A 16,159-nucleotide genomic window follows, 5' to 3' on the forward strand; every position below is an offset into this window, starting at 1 on the left:
TTTGTTTTACAGTTAATAGAATTAGCATTTGCCGAGAAAAAAAAAACATGATGAATTTAAAAAATTATTATTATTATTTAATTTTAAACTTTATTCTACTAAATTTATTTATTTTAAATATGATTATTATGTACATATTCATTAATATTTCCTAATACAACCACCGTCTCACCATACAATTAAAAATTCCTAAAAGGAAACAATGATTTTAAAGAGTGAAATTCAAAATATAACAATACGATTTAAAAGAATGGGGGAGTGAAATTCGGAACATAACAATTCATTATAATTAATCGGTGAACTACCAATATCAATTTGGCTTTTTTCTACTGTAGATGAAACCTTCGGCGAGTTCAGTGATTCGAAAGTTGTGAGGCGGGATTTTGGACTTGAAGCGGGTCATGGAAGTTCAGATGGAGAAGGAGACGCGAACTAACCATATCAATTTCGCTTTTTTCTACTGAAACCTTCGACGAGTTCAGCAATTCGAAAGTTGTGAGGCGGGATTTTGGACTTGAAACGGGTCATGGAAGTTCAGATGGAGAAGGAGACGGAGATTCATCTCCTTCGACATCGATTAAATTTGCAACACGACATGTGGATGTCTGACAAACTCCTACACGAACAGGTAAACGGAGGCCAGTAATTAATACTGTTTTTATTTTTCTCTTTTGGGGTGGTGATTCAGAATCATGTTTACAGGGAAGAGCCCAATTGCTATTGTTGATTGTTAGCAGAGTGAAAAAATACACAAGGAGAGGGAATTGACACTGGCGTATGAAATTGCACGCCTCAATCTCATCCATGGCGTCCACCAGAACGAAGCGCTGCTCGACAAGGTCAAGCTAGGTTAGCCCAGAATCCAAGCTTTATTCCAAGGGCCGTTTTACAAAGAAAAATATTACCAGAAGTAAACTCTGAACTTATTATTTATGTGTTTTATTCCATTAAAAAGATCTCTGAGGTCAGTTAATGTTGCAGTGCTGGTGAGAGTATCTTAAATTTCTTCCTCCAGTTAATCATCCTCTCTGTCTATCAGCTCCCTGGGAGAGATAATGAGAGTTAATACACAAATATTTATAGGCATATAGCCATTACATCAATATTTCTCATCATCATGTCATTCCATTAAAACAACCATTGAACCTGCTAGAGAGACAACAACCATGCTACCCGCTGCCCCATATAACCCAATTACCTTACCTTATCATGATAAATGTTATTTAGTTTACTTTACTTTGTTATTGTTATGCAAATTGCTTTTGACTTTAATGCATTCCACCTTGTTCTAGAGTGCTGTGGCTAATATCTACGTGTAGCTCAAAAGCAACTAATGTTAGCAGAATAAACTAAGCACGGCCAAATAAATTTCGAACATTATGTCAAATTAGTCAATTCTAGTTGGCTTAAATTACCCCTTCAATAATTTTTTTTATTGATACCGGGGTTTTAATGAAAACATTGTAGGCTACTTTGGTGCATGCTTTATTATGACTGTGGAGCTAATGGAATGACAAAAAAAAGTTCAGCAATGGGTAACAGCGAGAATGGAATTGGAAAGATTAGGATTCTACAATTTTCTAGAAGAAAAAAATGATTTCCATTATGTCGAGTATTGATAACTTATTGGAGTTTTAATGACATTGTAAGTTACTTTGGTGCATGTTTTATTATCGTGGCGAAGGTAATGAAATGACCTAAAAATTCAGCTAGTAGTACAGCGAGAATGCAGTTGAAAGATTAGGACTTTTACAATTTTATTTTTAGAAAAAAAGGATTTCTATTATGTTGAGTCCTTTGCCACAATGGTAAGAACTTGTGTTTGCTCTTGGGAGGTTATAAGTTTGAACTAGGAGGGGGTAAGGTATGTATGCCTTTATAGAGTAAAATGGTCAAATTGCTATGGTCAAATGCAATACAAGCTCGAAACTCAATTGTTGAAACATTATCTAGTGTAGAATTTGGTCTTTGTCAATGACTTCTCTCCCTATGATGTGCCGCTGCTTGCAAGTGAGCCTTCGTTGATCTATGTTGGGCTCAACTGCCCATCTAGCTTGAGTATGCTCACGGTGGCCTCCCTATCCAACTTGATGCTACCCTTGACATCTTTGGCTCCCTCAACTCCTTGCTCGACCTTTGTGAATGCTAGTGCAACCTCTTAGCCCCCTCCCCCCCCCCTTCGATCTTCTTATCCTCTTCGACCTCTTTTTCATTCCCCCTTTCCTCTTTGATCTTCTCTTCAATCCCCATTTCCTCTTCGACCTCCCATCCCTCCTCAACCCTTAGTGCAACCTTCTATCCTTCCCTTATCTCCTTTCCGAGTTCTACTAGCAATTTGATCACCCAACCATTGCAAACTTGTTGTTTTCACCCTCTTTGCTCCTCTTTGCCTCAATACCATTCTCCCCTTTGGTGTTTCCTCCATCTTCAATTAATCCCCTTCTAGTGGCTTTCTCTACTCTTTGCCTTATATCCTTAGACACCCTCTACTTGACCTCATTCATTCAACCATAACAACGACTTGATCAAAACTACTACACCGATTTGAATGGTCCTCTTTTATCTCTACTAGCGGGTTTAGGGGGAACAACAATGAAAATAACACCCTACAACAACTAGGTTACAATATCATGGTTTCTTCGTTGGAAGACATTGCTTTGGCTTTTGATCTTGTGTTGTGAGCAACACATATTAAACACTTGTTGGCATGAATGGAGAGGGAGTGGAAGTGGGAAATGGATGGTTGCACTCAACAATTACAAATCTCACTAGTAGGGTTGTGGACTTGTAAATTGTAATCAATGAACCTTGATTTAAACAACTATTTACAAAGGTTAAAACACATAAAAACATTCAACTTTAAAATTTGCATAGGGATTCCTCCATGTTGTAATTAGAAATTTCAAAGCGTAAGAACGAGTAGGAGGAAATGCGACCCTAGCAGGGTCTTTTTAAATTGGAAATAAAAATTCAATAGCAAACCTTAAGCTTATGGGTACAAGTTATCTAAAAGAAGGACAAGGTCTCCCCTCTTATTGAAGTCAAAGAAATGATTGAAGCTAAACTCAAAGAGGAATGCCTTTGGTAGTCATGCATTTGAACCTAGGAGTATGTGGACTTCCACCTTCACACTTTCTGGTCTTGCTACAAGCAAGTATTGCTTTCCCTCATGACACCTTGCAATATGGAGGATATTGATGTTGAGCAAGTTTTGGTGGGAATGGACTTGACTCTTCTTCTCTATTTTAGAGCCCTTGTAAATCACTTGAGAGCCCTTTAGGTCAGGAGGTGGCTCTCTTCTCTCCCACACAGGGTCTTCTTGGATGCAAATTAGTAAGATCCCTAGTAGAGGAGCTTTGATGGTTTAGGGAATAGGTCGTAGTAGCTCGAAAAGAGGGAAAATGGGGAGTTATCCATGATGTTAAACTAGTGATTATAAGATTCTCCTCTTCTGGGTTGGTCTTGTCTGTGGCCATCTAAATGGTGTTGAAGAATGTAACTAGGTTCGGTCTTCATAATTGTATTTGAGTCACAATGAAATGTACTTATGAAAAATAAATTATTATTATTATTATGACTTATTAAAGCATGGGTTTCATGCTTGGGTCATCATGCTTTAGGTCAAAGTTCCCTTTGAGGACTTCCAGGATTTATTCTGAGTCATTAGAGTCATTGTCCATTAAAAGAGACCACCCTTCTTGAGCTTTTGAATCATGTAAAAATAATTAATATTGAGTCAAATAGAGTATTTGTCCCCTCCACACCAAGTCGGCCTAAATCTGGGTAATTTGACTTCACCAGAAGCCTATATATACAAGCAGTTTGAATTCATTTGGAGCACTCTCTCTCTCACACACAAGTTCAATATCCAGAAGAAAGGGCTGGAAAAGTGCGAAGTAGGAAAAGAAGGCTAAAATGAGTGCGAAGTTAGAGAAGGAGGAAGAAAAAGTCAAGATCAAAATTTTGGGCTCTCTCTCTCTTTCTCTCTCTCGCGTGGATTCCTCTAGGAAATCGAAGTCTCTCTTGTCAAGTTGAAGTTGTTGTTGCTGTCGCTGCCAGTTGCTGATGAAGGGTTATCGTTTGCAAAAAGAAAGAAAGGGCTGAATTGGTGTGGGGGAAGTCTGTGTCTAGGTCAAGAGTCTTGGATTATCTCAGGAAGAGATGTTGACTGGGTTTTCCCCTGGCTGTCCGACTATATCTGGTGTCTGTGATCTTTGTGCTATTGTTTTGGTAATTGCTTGATGAACTAAAAGATAAAAGAACATGAAGATAAGAAAGTCACAAGTAATTATCTATATAAAGAAAATCTTTCTGATTTTCTAACATGGTATCAGAGCTAAGGTGAAGAAGGAAAAAGGCAGTTTGAGGATCTACTGAAAGGAGTCTAAGAAACCTCAAAAAAAGTTGAGCAAGGGATCATATAAGGAGATCTTATAAGGAAAGAAGCTTACTACCTTCAAGGACTATGTCTAACACAATATAGGGAGAGAACAAATTAGAAGGAGCATCAAATTACAGGTCATGGAAGAAAAGAATTGATTTCATTCTTGAAAAGAACAAAGTCTTGGATTTGGTTAGAGGAAAAGTGAAGAAACCTACCAAAGGATCTAGTGATGTAGACAAAGTGAAGTTTAGAGAGTCAGAAATATTGGCTATGACACTAATGGTAGAAGGTGTAAAGGACAATCAGTTCCCATACATTTCCAACATAGACTCTGCTCAAGAAATGTATGAAGCCTTATCAAAATTGTTCACTATCAAGAACATTGATTAAGTAGCAAGTCTTAAGAATGAACTAAGGACCATGAAAATGACAAAAGGCGACACTGTGGCTTCCTTCTTTGTAAGGATAGCTAGAATTAGAGATGACCTTCAAGCCATAGATGAGATTGTACCGGAAAAAGAGCTAGTGATTACTGCATTATTGGGATTGCCACCTACTTGGAGTGCTTTTGCTTCAGGAATCAACAACTGGAAAGAAACTCCTTCATTCGAAGAATTATGGAATGCTTGCAGCCAAGAAGAGATGAGAATCTCATTAGTAACCAACAATGAAGAAGATAAAGTTTCAAATGCCTACTTTTCTCATCACAAGAAAGGAAACTTCAAGAAGTCAAAAGGGCTAAGGAGTAAGGTAGACATGTCCAAAATAGAATGCTACCAATGTATATGGGTCACTATAAAAGTGACTATTCTGACAATCCAAAGAACAAGAAAAGGAACAAGGACCGAGCTAATGTTGCTGAAGAAGGATCTCCAAAGAAGAATAAAGCCGAAGAATCAAATATAAGGGACTTACATTACTAAGTCCTTTGCTCTAAGCTTTAGTTGTTTCATTTTTGATTTCTAGTATTTGTAGGTTTAACATATTTTGGAATTTCTTTTTTTAAATTGTTTTTATAAGGTTATAGTTATCCCTCGAGTTTGGAGGGAGCCCTCACCAACTTCCAAAGATAAGTATCTTACTCCTTGTATTACCTTTTCATTTTTGGTTTCCCTTACTTATCTAAGTTTGTTTGTATTAAATATTAATCACATTTCTATTCATATTTTCCTTGTTTAGGAAAGGCTTGCTGAATACTCAAGGATTATGGAAGAAGGCCTCACAAGACAAACCTTTGTAATTACAAGGTTTGTTAAGAAACAAAAGTAAAAGCTTGCTGAATACTCAAGGATTATGGAAGAAGACCTCACAAGACAATGCATTGGAATTACAAGGTTTGTTAAGAAACAAAAGGTATGCCTTAGACATTAAGTTTTGCTCTGTTCATGATAAAAGTATATTCATTCTTGATAAACTATTTTACATTACTAACATTATTGTGTCTAGCTCTCTTGAATCATAAAGATTCTTGATTGGGTGATTCATCATTAGATAAATCTACCCTCTCATATCTTTGATTATTCTTGCGGAACCCTAAAAATGTTCTTTGTAAAGCCCTAACTTAAGGGTATATTGATGATAATGTGTGAAACCCTAGCCTACTTAGTGTTATTGATGAAGTCTAAAGAAAGTGTTTGATGCTTTGATAATGTCATGTTTGGGGTTTTGGTATGGTTATGAAAACCCTAACTTGTAGGGTTGAAGGTGATGTCTGAAATCCCAAACCTTTGAAGTATTGATAAGTTAGGGTTCGCTGTTGAAACCCTAGATATTTAAGGTTTGGTAGGGTTTATGAGCAAGACCCTTATTTTAGATAATTTCTTAGGAATGAAACCCTAGGCATATGTTTGTCCATCTAATCAAATATATTAGATGTCTGAATTATGTTTGTGTCATTGGGTTTGACAGTGACTAACATATGTTGTTATGATATGCTTGTGCATGATGATGGAATCCTAGATATATGTGTTGACCTAATTGTTGATGGTCATAAGTCCTAGGGTTTGGAACTAAGCCCTAGTTGAAGTTTGATACTCTAGGATGATAATGTTTGTGAATTCTAGGGTTTTGTAACTAAACCTTAGTAGAAGTTCAATTCTCTAATATATGATAACAGTGTGATAATCTGAGATTTATGAAAGATTGTTGAAATCTAAAATTGAGTTGTTTGATTGTTGAAGCTTAATGGCTCATGTATGAAATCTAGGATCTTGCACTAAATCCTAGTAGAAATCTAACATATGAATTCAGAAAGTTGTTAGATGCATTGTTGAATTATACTTGTTTGAATTGTTTCTAGGGTTTGCTATATGTTATAAAAGAATTTGTCATATTGTTGAAAGAGATATTGCGACCCTAGATATAATGAGATTGATATCTTGTCTAAGCCACTGATGTAATCTAGCGTTTGTAACAAATCCCGGGCAAGAAGTTGAAGTATGTGTCTCTTGCTGATTATGAACCTAACTAAGGTTAGGTATCTAGTGTCTAAAGTCTAATGCTTCCATTATTATATGATTATGATATGGTTAACTTCATGCTTCTATGGATTTGGTTGTACTTGCTATCTAAGTTGTGCAGGTACATAATCTTCAAGATAATGAAGATGTTTGTAAGTAAAGTTGATAAGCATGACGAAGAAAGTTATATGAATGATGATGGTCATGATGACTTTGATAAGAAGGATGGAAGCCATGAAAGATTCTCCGATGTTATAGACAAAAATTGATCTCCCTAAGTTAAGAGGGAGCTTGGATAGAAGAAATCTTCCCAAGTTGAGAGGGAGGGCATATTATGGTCATACCTTGAAAGAAGAAATTGGAGAATGCACTTTGAGGTACTACTGAAAGAAGGAAAGCAGGATCTGGTTGTAGAATATGTGGCTGCATGTGAAGTAGGAAAGGAAGCTGCATAGGTGAGGAATCTTCTAGAAAACCCTACTGTGATAAATTGAGAAGCTGCATCAATATGTCTGAAGATCCCGTGTTTCATGCTAGGATGAAGCATATTAACAATAAGTTCCACTACATTAGCAACTTGGTGCACGATGGGATCGTGAAGCTACAGTATGTTTCGACCGACGATCGGGTAACTGATATACTAACAAAGTCTCTTCCTAATAAGAAATTTGAATATCTTAGAAACATGCTTGGTTTAGTAGATATTGCTGATCTTGTTGATGATGATAAAAGTTTGGAAGAGATTTGTTGAGGCTTTGTGTGTGAGACACATTGCCTAGGAGGACATTAGGCCGACACTATGTGTTGATTTCTAGATCCTGGAGTAGGGTGGGTAGCGTTGGTCATAGAGATTTGACCTCAGATACGCACCTTGATCCCTGGGTTGATGGTTAGCAAGTAAGCCTGATGGTATGTAGAGATGCTAAAAGCTTTAGTCCATCTTAGTCCCACTCGGATAGCTTGCCCTGGTCAGGAATCTAGTCCATGGCATCGTGAGTGCCTAAATTGTTGGAGGACCTTGGATAGATTGCCTTGGTCGGGAATCTAGTCCATGGCATTGCGGTGCCTAAACTCTTCATAGTTCTTATGTTTTGAGATCTTCCTTGTCCTTGTTATTATGAATACCTTCTTAGTTAAGAGGGAGTGTTGAAGAATGTAACTAGGTTCGGTCTTAATAATTGTATTTGAGTCACAATAAAATGTACTTATGAAAAATAAATTATTATTATTATTATTGCAACTTATTAAAGGATGGATTTCATGCTTGGGTCATCATGTTTTAAGTCAAAGTCTCCATTAAGGACTTCTAGGATTTATTCAGAGTCATTAGAGTCATTTTCCATTAAAAGAGACCCTTCTTGGGCTTTTGAATCATGTAAAAAGAATTAATATTGAGTAAAATAGGCTATTTGTCCCCCCCACACCAAGTCGGCCTCAATTTGGGTAATTCAACCTCACCAAAAGCCTATATACAAGCAATTCGAATTCATTTGGAGCACTCATTCGCTCACACACAAGTTCGATATCCAGAAGAAAGAGCTGGAAAAGTGCGAAGTAGGAAAAGAAGGCTAAAAGGAGTGCGAAGTTAGAGAAGAAGGAAGAAAAAATCAAGATCAGAATTTTGGGCTATCTATCTCTCTCTTGTGTGGATTCCTCTAGGAGATCGAAGTCTCTCTTGTCAAGTCGAAGTTGCTGCTGCTGGTGCTGCTACCAGTTGCTGGGTTGAAGTTGCAGCTGAAGGGTTATCATCTGCAAGGAGGAGGAAATGGCTCACTTGGTGTGGAGGAAGTCTGTGTCTAGGTCAAGAGTCTCAGATTATCTCAGGAAGTTATTAAGGAAGAGTTGTTGACAGGGTTTTCCCTTAGATAGGGGTTATGCCCTGGCTGTTTGCCTATATCTAGTGTTTGTGATCTTTGTTCTATTGTTTTGGTAATTGCTTGATGAACTAAACGATAATAGAAGAACATAAAGATAAGAAAGTCACAAGTAATTATCTATATAAAGAAAATATTTCTGCCTTTCTGATTTTCTAACAAATGGTGACATAGCTTATCATCATTTAGGGTGGCTCATTTGTCAGTTCAATAGCTTGTCAGAGTTGTAATGGATGCTTTGTGACGTGACTAGAACTAGGGACCTCCTCTTTCTCATAGAGATCCATGTGAGCTTGGAACAAACACCATCCACCATTGGAGGCTATCACTGGTATCTTGCCTTTAGATAGGCGATGTATTGGTCTGATAGTGTTCAAGGTTTTGGTGGGGTTGCATGCCTCATATGTGACCCCCTTTAGGATAGGGTCCTTATGATCCCTTTAGATGAGCATGTGAGGTTCATGTTTGTTTGTGTCTATTGTTGCAACCCCTTCTCTCAGCTTGTCTACATTGTTGTGTGCTACGTTCTTCCAATTGCCTCACATTTTGCACTTGATTAATACGATGACTAGCATCACTCTATTGTCTTGTTTGCAAGTGCTTCACACTATTCTATTATGTGCGACGTTCTCCTCTTGGGTGATTTTAATGTCGTATGAGAGTGTTGTAGATTCCTATCCACAATAGGATTGAGGATACACTTGGTCTCTAAGAGATTATGTTCAATATTCAGTGCTTACATAGGTTTTTAGTGGACGATACAAGGTCACTCACAAATTATGGGTGATACCATCTACAACTTGGTGAGTCTCATGGTTTGGTGCTCCTCAATGGTGTACCTTGCTTCTTGATTCATGTCGTTTCACATTTTCCCTTAATAGAGAAGAGCCATTGCGGTTGATTATGTCTCAACCAATTGGGTGCACCTTCCCCACATTCTTCACTTCTTCGTATGCCCCCTTTCCTTTGCGGACCATGCCCTTATCTCCTTTTCTCAGAGTCCCCTTCACATCTCTTTGCCTCGCCCCACTAGCTACTTGTGTTCTATTATCTACTTCGATTAGGAGTTGGCCAATACCTAGAAATCTTTCCCTTGTCAGCTTCTCCCTGTGAAATTTCCTCGAATGCAACGACCATAAATTATTCTCCTAGCTGAATACAATTTATTTGTTTATGACAATTGACGAATAACTCACTGATGCATTCTTCACAAATAAAATACGTCGTGGAAGTAAAATAAGGAATTGGAAAATAGATGCACACACATAAAAAATTGACATAATTATTTTGGACTAAAAGTCCCTGGAAAAACCCTAAGGGAAAACTAGTGGAGTAGATGAGGGTTTATTTTATTATTCTTCAGCAAAAAATTAGAGAGTACAATAATCTACTTGCCAAACACTGCAAAGCTCTAGAAAATTTTCTCCACTACCCCAACTGGAAGATCGACCTGGAAACACATTGTTTCCTCTACAAAATCTAACTCGGCCTCCTCCAATAATTCGCACTTCCTTCTACTTTGCGCACTGGCTGTTGGAAATGCGCACTGACTAACTGGATTTGGAGTTCACTGATCCTGCACTCTGACTAGACAAGCTCACTCTTCTTTTCGGAACTGATTCCCGACAATTGGAAAACTATCTGCTGCCCAGATCTGTGCACCGGAGAATTCGTACCAACTGGTACTACTTTCTTGCAGATGAATTTGACCCTCTCTGACTATGGAGGTCTCTGTGGAAATCTCCCCTGGAAATCCTCTCTTCGTCTTCTGTTGAAACTTGAAACCCTTTCACTGATGCTTTCCTAGCTCAAACTCTAGCCTCGTTGAATACTGCGCATTAGGTAATTTGCATTGCCTTGCTCCCCTACTCTCACAATTGTGTCTCTCTCCATCCCATCGACTTGCTCTTATAATCTCTTGCTCGAGCATCAACAACCAAGATCTAATCGTGATTGATGGCTCAGATCACCTTAGACTTCATCAAGTCACTTTTTGGAAGTCTATAGAGCAAAAATCGATTTCCTCAATTAATACTTATTAATTAATCAATTTTCCTAAGTTAGACTTAGGGACTTTTTAATTATTGATCAATTAATTTAATTGAGAGGTTTCTAAGTGTTTTCTCTCGAAACCTTTTCTGGGTTTTGGAGATCTCGTGTTCCTTAGCCTCTCTAACACCTTAGAGACTAGAACACCTGTCCGATGCTACCCCAAATCCATAAACTAACACTTCCTCTTAGCGAGGAAGGTGTTCTCCATTATACACATCTGTTCTCTGAAATATACGAACTTAGCTCTCCCTAGAGCTTTCGCGAGTATATCTGCAACCTGCTGCTCTATGGGAACATGCTGTAGCTGCACTGACCACACTGTTGATGTTTGACATCTGTTACAACTCCTTTCGTCACATCTCATAGATTTGACTCCCTGTCACTGGAAAGCACTGTGAAGAAGTCAATCTGGCAAACACTGTCTATCACCACTACGCACACTCTGATTAACCTCACATTGTTGTTGCTTCCACTGCTATTCCTACATTGTTGCTACAAACTACTGCAATAGTGAGTGTGATCTCCCTCTGAAACAGAACTGGGAAATCTCGTTTCCTTCCAGCAAATCATCTCCTTTGCAACTCACACTCTTGCCTGCATGTCGAACTGGATTGCATAGTTCTGTTGCGGGAAAATCAATCTTGTCTTTAGAAACTCTTTCCAATAGTAACCCTGCCCCCTGTTTCTTAATGAAACTACTCGCTCTTCCTCCGGATCACCTCTCGGCACTGGTACACAATCTGTAGCCTTCGCAACACAGACTAACTGACTGTCTCTGGCTAGAATTGTGTCTTGATTTTTGCAATTGGCCAATTCATACTACTTCCCTCGGCTTCATTTTCTGGAATTAACTCAGACTCCTTTCCTCTTGTAGAAAACAGGAAACCTCTCTAGCTGGAACCGCGCCTTGCTTTCTGCAACTGGCCAATTTGCATTGCCTGTGTCACTGCAGCTAGTTCTGCAATTGTCTCTCGAGTGCTGACTGCAACTAGCTCTGCTACTGTCTATTTGACATCTTGTTGACATTGAACTTGTGAACCTCCCATATCACGACTATTCCTCTCGCTACTTGATACTTTGGGCTCCCATAGCAAAGGTAATGATCCATGTGAAGAATATACAACAACTGGATCTAGTCTGTTGATCAAGCACTCTTGGCTACGATCTAGATCTCGTTGCTGATCCTCCATGGACCCTGCCCATCTGGCACACTGGAGTCTCATACTCCTCTTGAGTCTAGTGTCGCTATATCTCCTTTCGAGTCACGTCCCTAACTAGGACCCTTCTTCGCTTTGCAACTCACACTAGATAACTCGCACTCCCTCTGACACTTTTCTCTGACAACTAGAAGTCGATTTGTTGCCCAAATCTTCTTTTTGGCTAACTTGCATGACCTCTTCTGGCAATCTTGTATGACCATCTCTGAAAGATGGAAAAATTTGCGAAACTCAAATAACTAGAGATCTCTCACTCCTCCAACTGACCAGTTGATCTGGAAACCCTCGGTTTCTTTTGCAGAAACAAGCTCGAACCCTTCTGCAAACTCCCACCCTTAAGCCCACAACTTACACTGGATCCTGCAACCTGCACTAGATCCTGCAATTCGCACTGCTCATTGAGAAATGCGACTAGAAATTGGATCTAGGGAATATACTGCCTCCCTTGACATTTGAAGCTATTTGTACCTTCAGAAAATAGATCCGACAACTGGAGATGAAATTACTGCGTCAGATTTGCTAACTAGGTAATCTAGCTAGTCGATCTGCTTGTTTTAGCCACCTTTTGCGGATAAATCGACCTTTCTATGACTCTGAGAATGCTGAAGAAATGTACTTGGAAATCTCTTTCTGTTTTGACAACTAACTCGACCCTCTTCCTGGACTCGCACTCCCTACTAGAAATGCGCATATCTGCTTCTGCACTTGCCTTCGATGTCCTTCCTAGAATTCACATTGCTTGCTGCTTCTATTGGATAACTCGAGCTACCTCCCGGAAGTCCTTGTGATCTGGAATTTGGCACACTCATTGCTATCTCTGAAACTCGCACTGGATAGACTTGTTAGTTTTTGTAGCATCGGATGTGTTCTAGCCTTGAAATTTTGTGGAGAGGCTAGAATGCATGAGATCTCCAAAACCTAGAAGTTGTTTATGGAAATTCCGCTTAGAAATGACTTAATTAGATTATGAACTAGTTTTTAAATATTTCCTAAGTCTAAATTTAGGGAATATGACTAATTAATCAGAATTAATTAAATCAAGGCGTGAATGTTCTAGAAACTCACATGGATTGACTTCAAGTTAATCTTAGCCATCGATTAAGATCTAATCTTGGTCGTTGAAGTCTCAACAGAGGATTATAAGAAGCCGATGGGCACTTGGAGGACACACTTGAGCAGTGTGATTTCATGAGCAGATCGATTTCGATAGTAGCAACAGTCAGTTGCAGGAGAGAGAGCCAGTGAGATTGAAGCAATGAGTGAGGGGTAGGGACAGTGATCCAGAGGAAAGATTTTTTAGATCCGAAGAGGTAGCAACAAGTGAGTTGAATTATCCTAGAGAGGTAGCGCTGAGGGACTGCACAGTGCTTCAGTCAAGCAAATCAATTTGGAGAGAAGGAAATTCGTTCTCAATTCCAGAGGCCGGGAAGGAGTCCCAGAGGGCCGAAGAGACAATTTTCTCAACATCCAGAGGCAAAACGACTTCATCTGAGCCCAATCTGAAGCAAGTTGTCCAGCCAGCTACGCAGAGGCTGACGTAGTGCTCTAAGAGGCCGAGTTTTTGATAGGGAAAGTCCAGCCAAAGATAGCCTGTGTGAGAAGGGTAATTCCCTTTAGTATTTTACTTAGATTTTCTTGCTATTTGGATAGCTAGTTGGGCATCCATAGATGTACTCAGATTTCACTGTTGCATAATAAATAAAACCCTCACTGTTGCATCGGTTTTCCCAAGTTGGGTTTTTCCGGGGACATTGGTCCAAAAATAACTGTGTTATTTTGTGTGTGCGCTAGTATTTCTTCCAACGTTTATTTCTTCCGCAGTTTATTTGTGTAGGTTGTAGTGTGATTGATTCAATATTTGTTGTAGCAAACAGTAAATAAATTGTTAAAAATTAATTTAACAATTAGGAGGATTATTTTTAGTTGCTGCAATAGGATTTGGGTTTCCAAATTTTCACAAGACTGACAAGTCTATTACGACCTTCTGCTGCTAGAAATCATGGCCTCCTTTCCTACACTGGAAAAATTGGAAACCCTCTGAGAGGTAACTGGAAATTCCCTCTATGTGCTTTTCTCTTCTTGCCATGCGTAGATCTACAACTGCAAACCTTGTTGCAAATTTATGTGCCTAGATTTACTCAACGAATCAACTGATTTTCTCGTCGGAACCCTCTCTTTAGCAAATCCACAGCTTGCTGCTGCAGAGCTGAAGCAAATCGAATCTTTCCACCACCTTGGATCTGGAAATTGATCTCTGCCTCTATGCTACTTGCACCACCTAGGTGGCTTGCGCAAATCTGGAATCTGTTCTTCAAATCTCCCTCTAAAACTGCATGATCTCACTTCCTTTCGCCTTTGAGCCTCTGCTTTGATCAACAATGCTCTAATACCATGTGAAATTTCCTTGAATGCACTGACTGGAAATTATTCTCCTAACTGAATACATTTTATTTGTTTATGACAAGTAACAAATAACTCGCTGATGCATTCTTCATAAATAAAATATGTTGCGGAAGTAAAATAAGGAACTGAGAAATAGATGCACACACATAAAAACTTGACACAATTATTTTGGACTAAAAGTCCTCGGAAAAACGCCGAAGAGAAACCCAGTGTTGCAGATGAGGGTTTATTTTATTATTCTTCAGCAGATCGACATGGAAACACACTGTTTCCTCTACAAAACCCAACTCGACCTCCTCCAATAATTCACACTTCTTTCTACTCTATGCACTGGCTGGCTGGATCTCGAGCCGACTGATCTTGCACTCCTTTGGTGATCCTGCACTCACTTTAAATAAGCTCGCTCACCCTTCCGGAATTGATTCTCGACAACTAGAAAACGATTTACTGCCCAGATTTGTGCACTGGAGAATTCGTACCAATTGGTACGACCTTCCTACAGTTGAATTCGACCCTCTCTAACTCTGGAAGTTTCTGTGGAAATCTCCCCTGGAAATCCTCTCTCCATCTTCTGTTGGAACCATTTCATTGATGCTTTCCTAGCTCGAACTCTACCCTCACTGAATATTGCGCGTTGGGTAATTCACATTGCCTTGCTCCCTTGCTCTCACAACTGTATCTCTCTACATCCCATCGACTTGCTCTTATACTCTCTTACTAGAGCATCAACAACTAAGATCTAATCGTGATCGATGGCTCATATCATCTTAGACTTCATCAAGTCACTTTTTGGAAGTCTCTAGAGCAAAAATCAATTTCCTCAATTAATACCCATTAATTAATCAATTTTCCTACGTTAGGAACTTTTAAATTATTGATCGGTTTATTTAATTGAGAGGTTTCTAAGTATTTTATGATTATCTGGAAACCTTTTTTGAGTTTTGGAGATCTCTTGTTCCTTAGCCTCTCTGACACCTTAGAGACTAGAACACTTGTCATATGCTAACCCAAATCCATAAACTAACAGTCCCATCAATCTCCCACTTCTCATTCCTTCCAGCAATATTATCCAAATATGAGCTTATCTTGATGGTTCTTTGGGATGCTACTCTTGGCTTTTACCCCCACTCCTCTAGACAATCTAATTGTTCCCTTTCCCTTTCCCTTTACTCTAGCCTCATGAATTGTTGGTTTGATGAAGAATGCAAGCTTCTTCAAAAGCACCTTTGTTTTGCCTTAACACATGACTCCCCTCCTCTACTTTGATCCATAAATATTGCTATCTTTTTATCCACTTTTTAAGCAAACACAAGCTTTGTGAAGCCCTTTGCTACTCTCCGAAAACCTTTTGGCAGACCCTTTTCCCCAAGCATACTATTTTCCCCCTAGATCTGGATCCCTAGGCCATGTTCTTGTGAAAATTCCTAGATCTAACAATATCATGAATCCTACTACAACTAGCTGAATCTACTTCACCTAGATCGTAAATTACATTACAACCTTATTTCAGATTTCTTCTTGAAATATTGAAGTAAATTACTGAAGCAACCTACACCAAATTAAATATGGTTCTAAAACATAGAAACTAAGCAAGGAAATACAAACACATAGGACACCGTTATTTTTGGACAAATGTCCCCGAAAAAACCCAATGCGGGAAAACCGATGCAACAACTTTGAGGGTTTATTATTATTAAGCAGTAGCAAATTTTGAATACATATCTGAATATCTCTTTGGTTATTCAGTTATAGAGAGAAATATTGGCAAAA

The 16,159-nt window shown here is 38.8% G+C and overlaps 1 protein-coding gene across 2 annotated transcripts in view; it reads left to right on the forward strand.

Moving 5' to 3' along the window:
• Nucleotides 1-265: 265 nt before the first annotated feature.
• LOC149167796 (uncharacterized) overlaps nt 266-16,159 on the forward strand; it is a 193,673-nt gene continuing 177,779 nt past the window's right edge. For both annotated transcript variants that reach the window (XR_016260963.1, XM_089433160.1), the window contains exons 1-2: nt 266-628; nt 738-849. Coding sequence is in view for 1 of the 2 variants with exons in the window: in XM_089433160.1 (XP_089289286.1) it covers nt 527-628; nt 738-849 (214 nt within the window). In the remaining variant the exon portion in view is untranslated. The remainder of the gene's footprint in view (nt 629-737; nt 850-16,159) is intronic.

Source organism: Pinus tabuliformis, chromosome 5_1 (genome assembly GCF_031772625.1).
Source record: "Pinus tabuliformis cultivar Carrire ecotype Pingquan chromosome 5_1, CPIR1, whole genome shotgun sequence".
Taxonomy (NCBI): Eukaryota; Viridiplantae; Streptophyta; class Pinopsida; order Pinales; family Pinaceae; genus Pinus; species Pinus tabuliformis.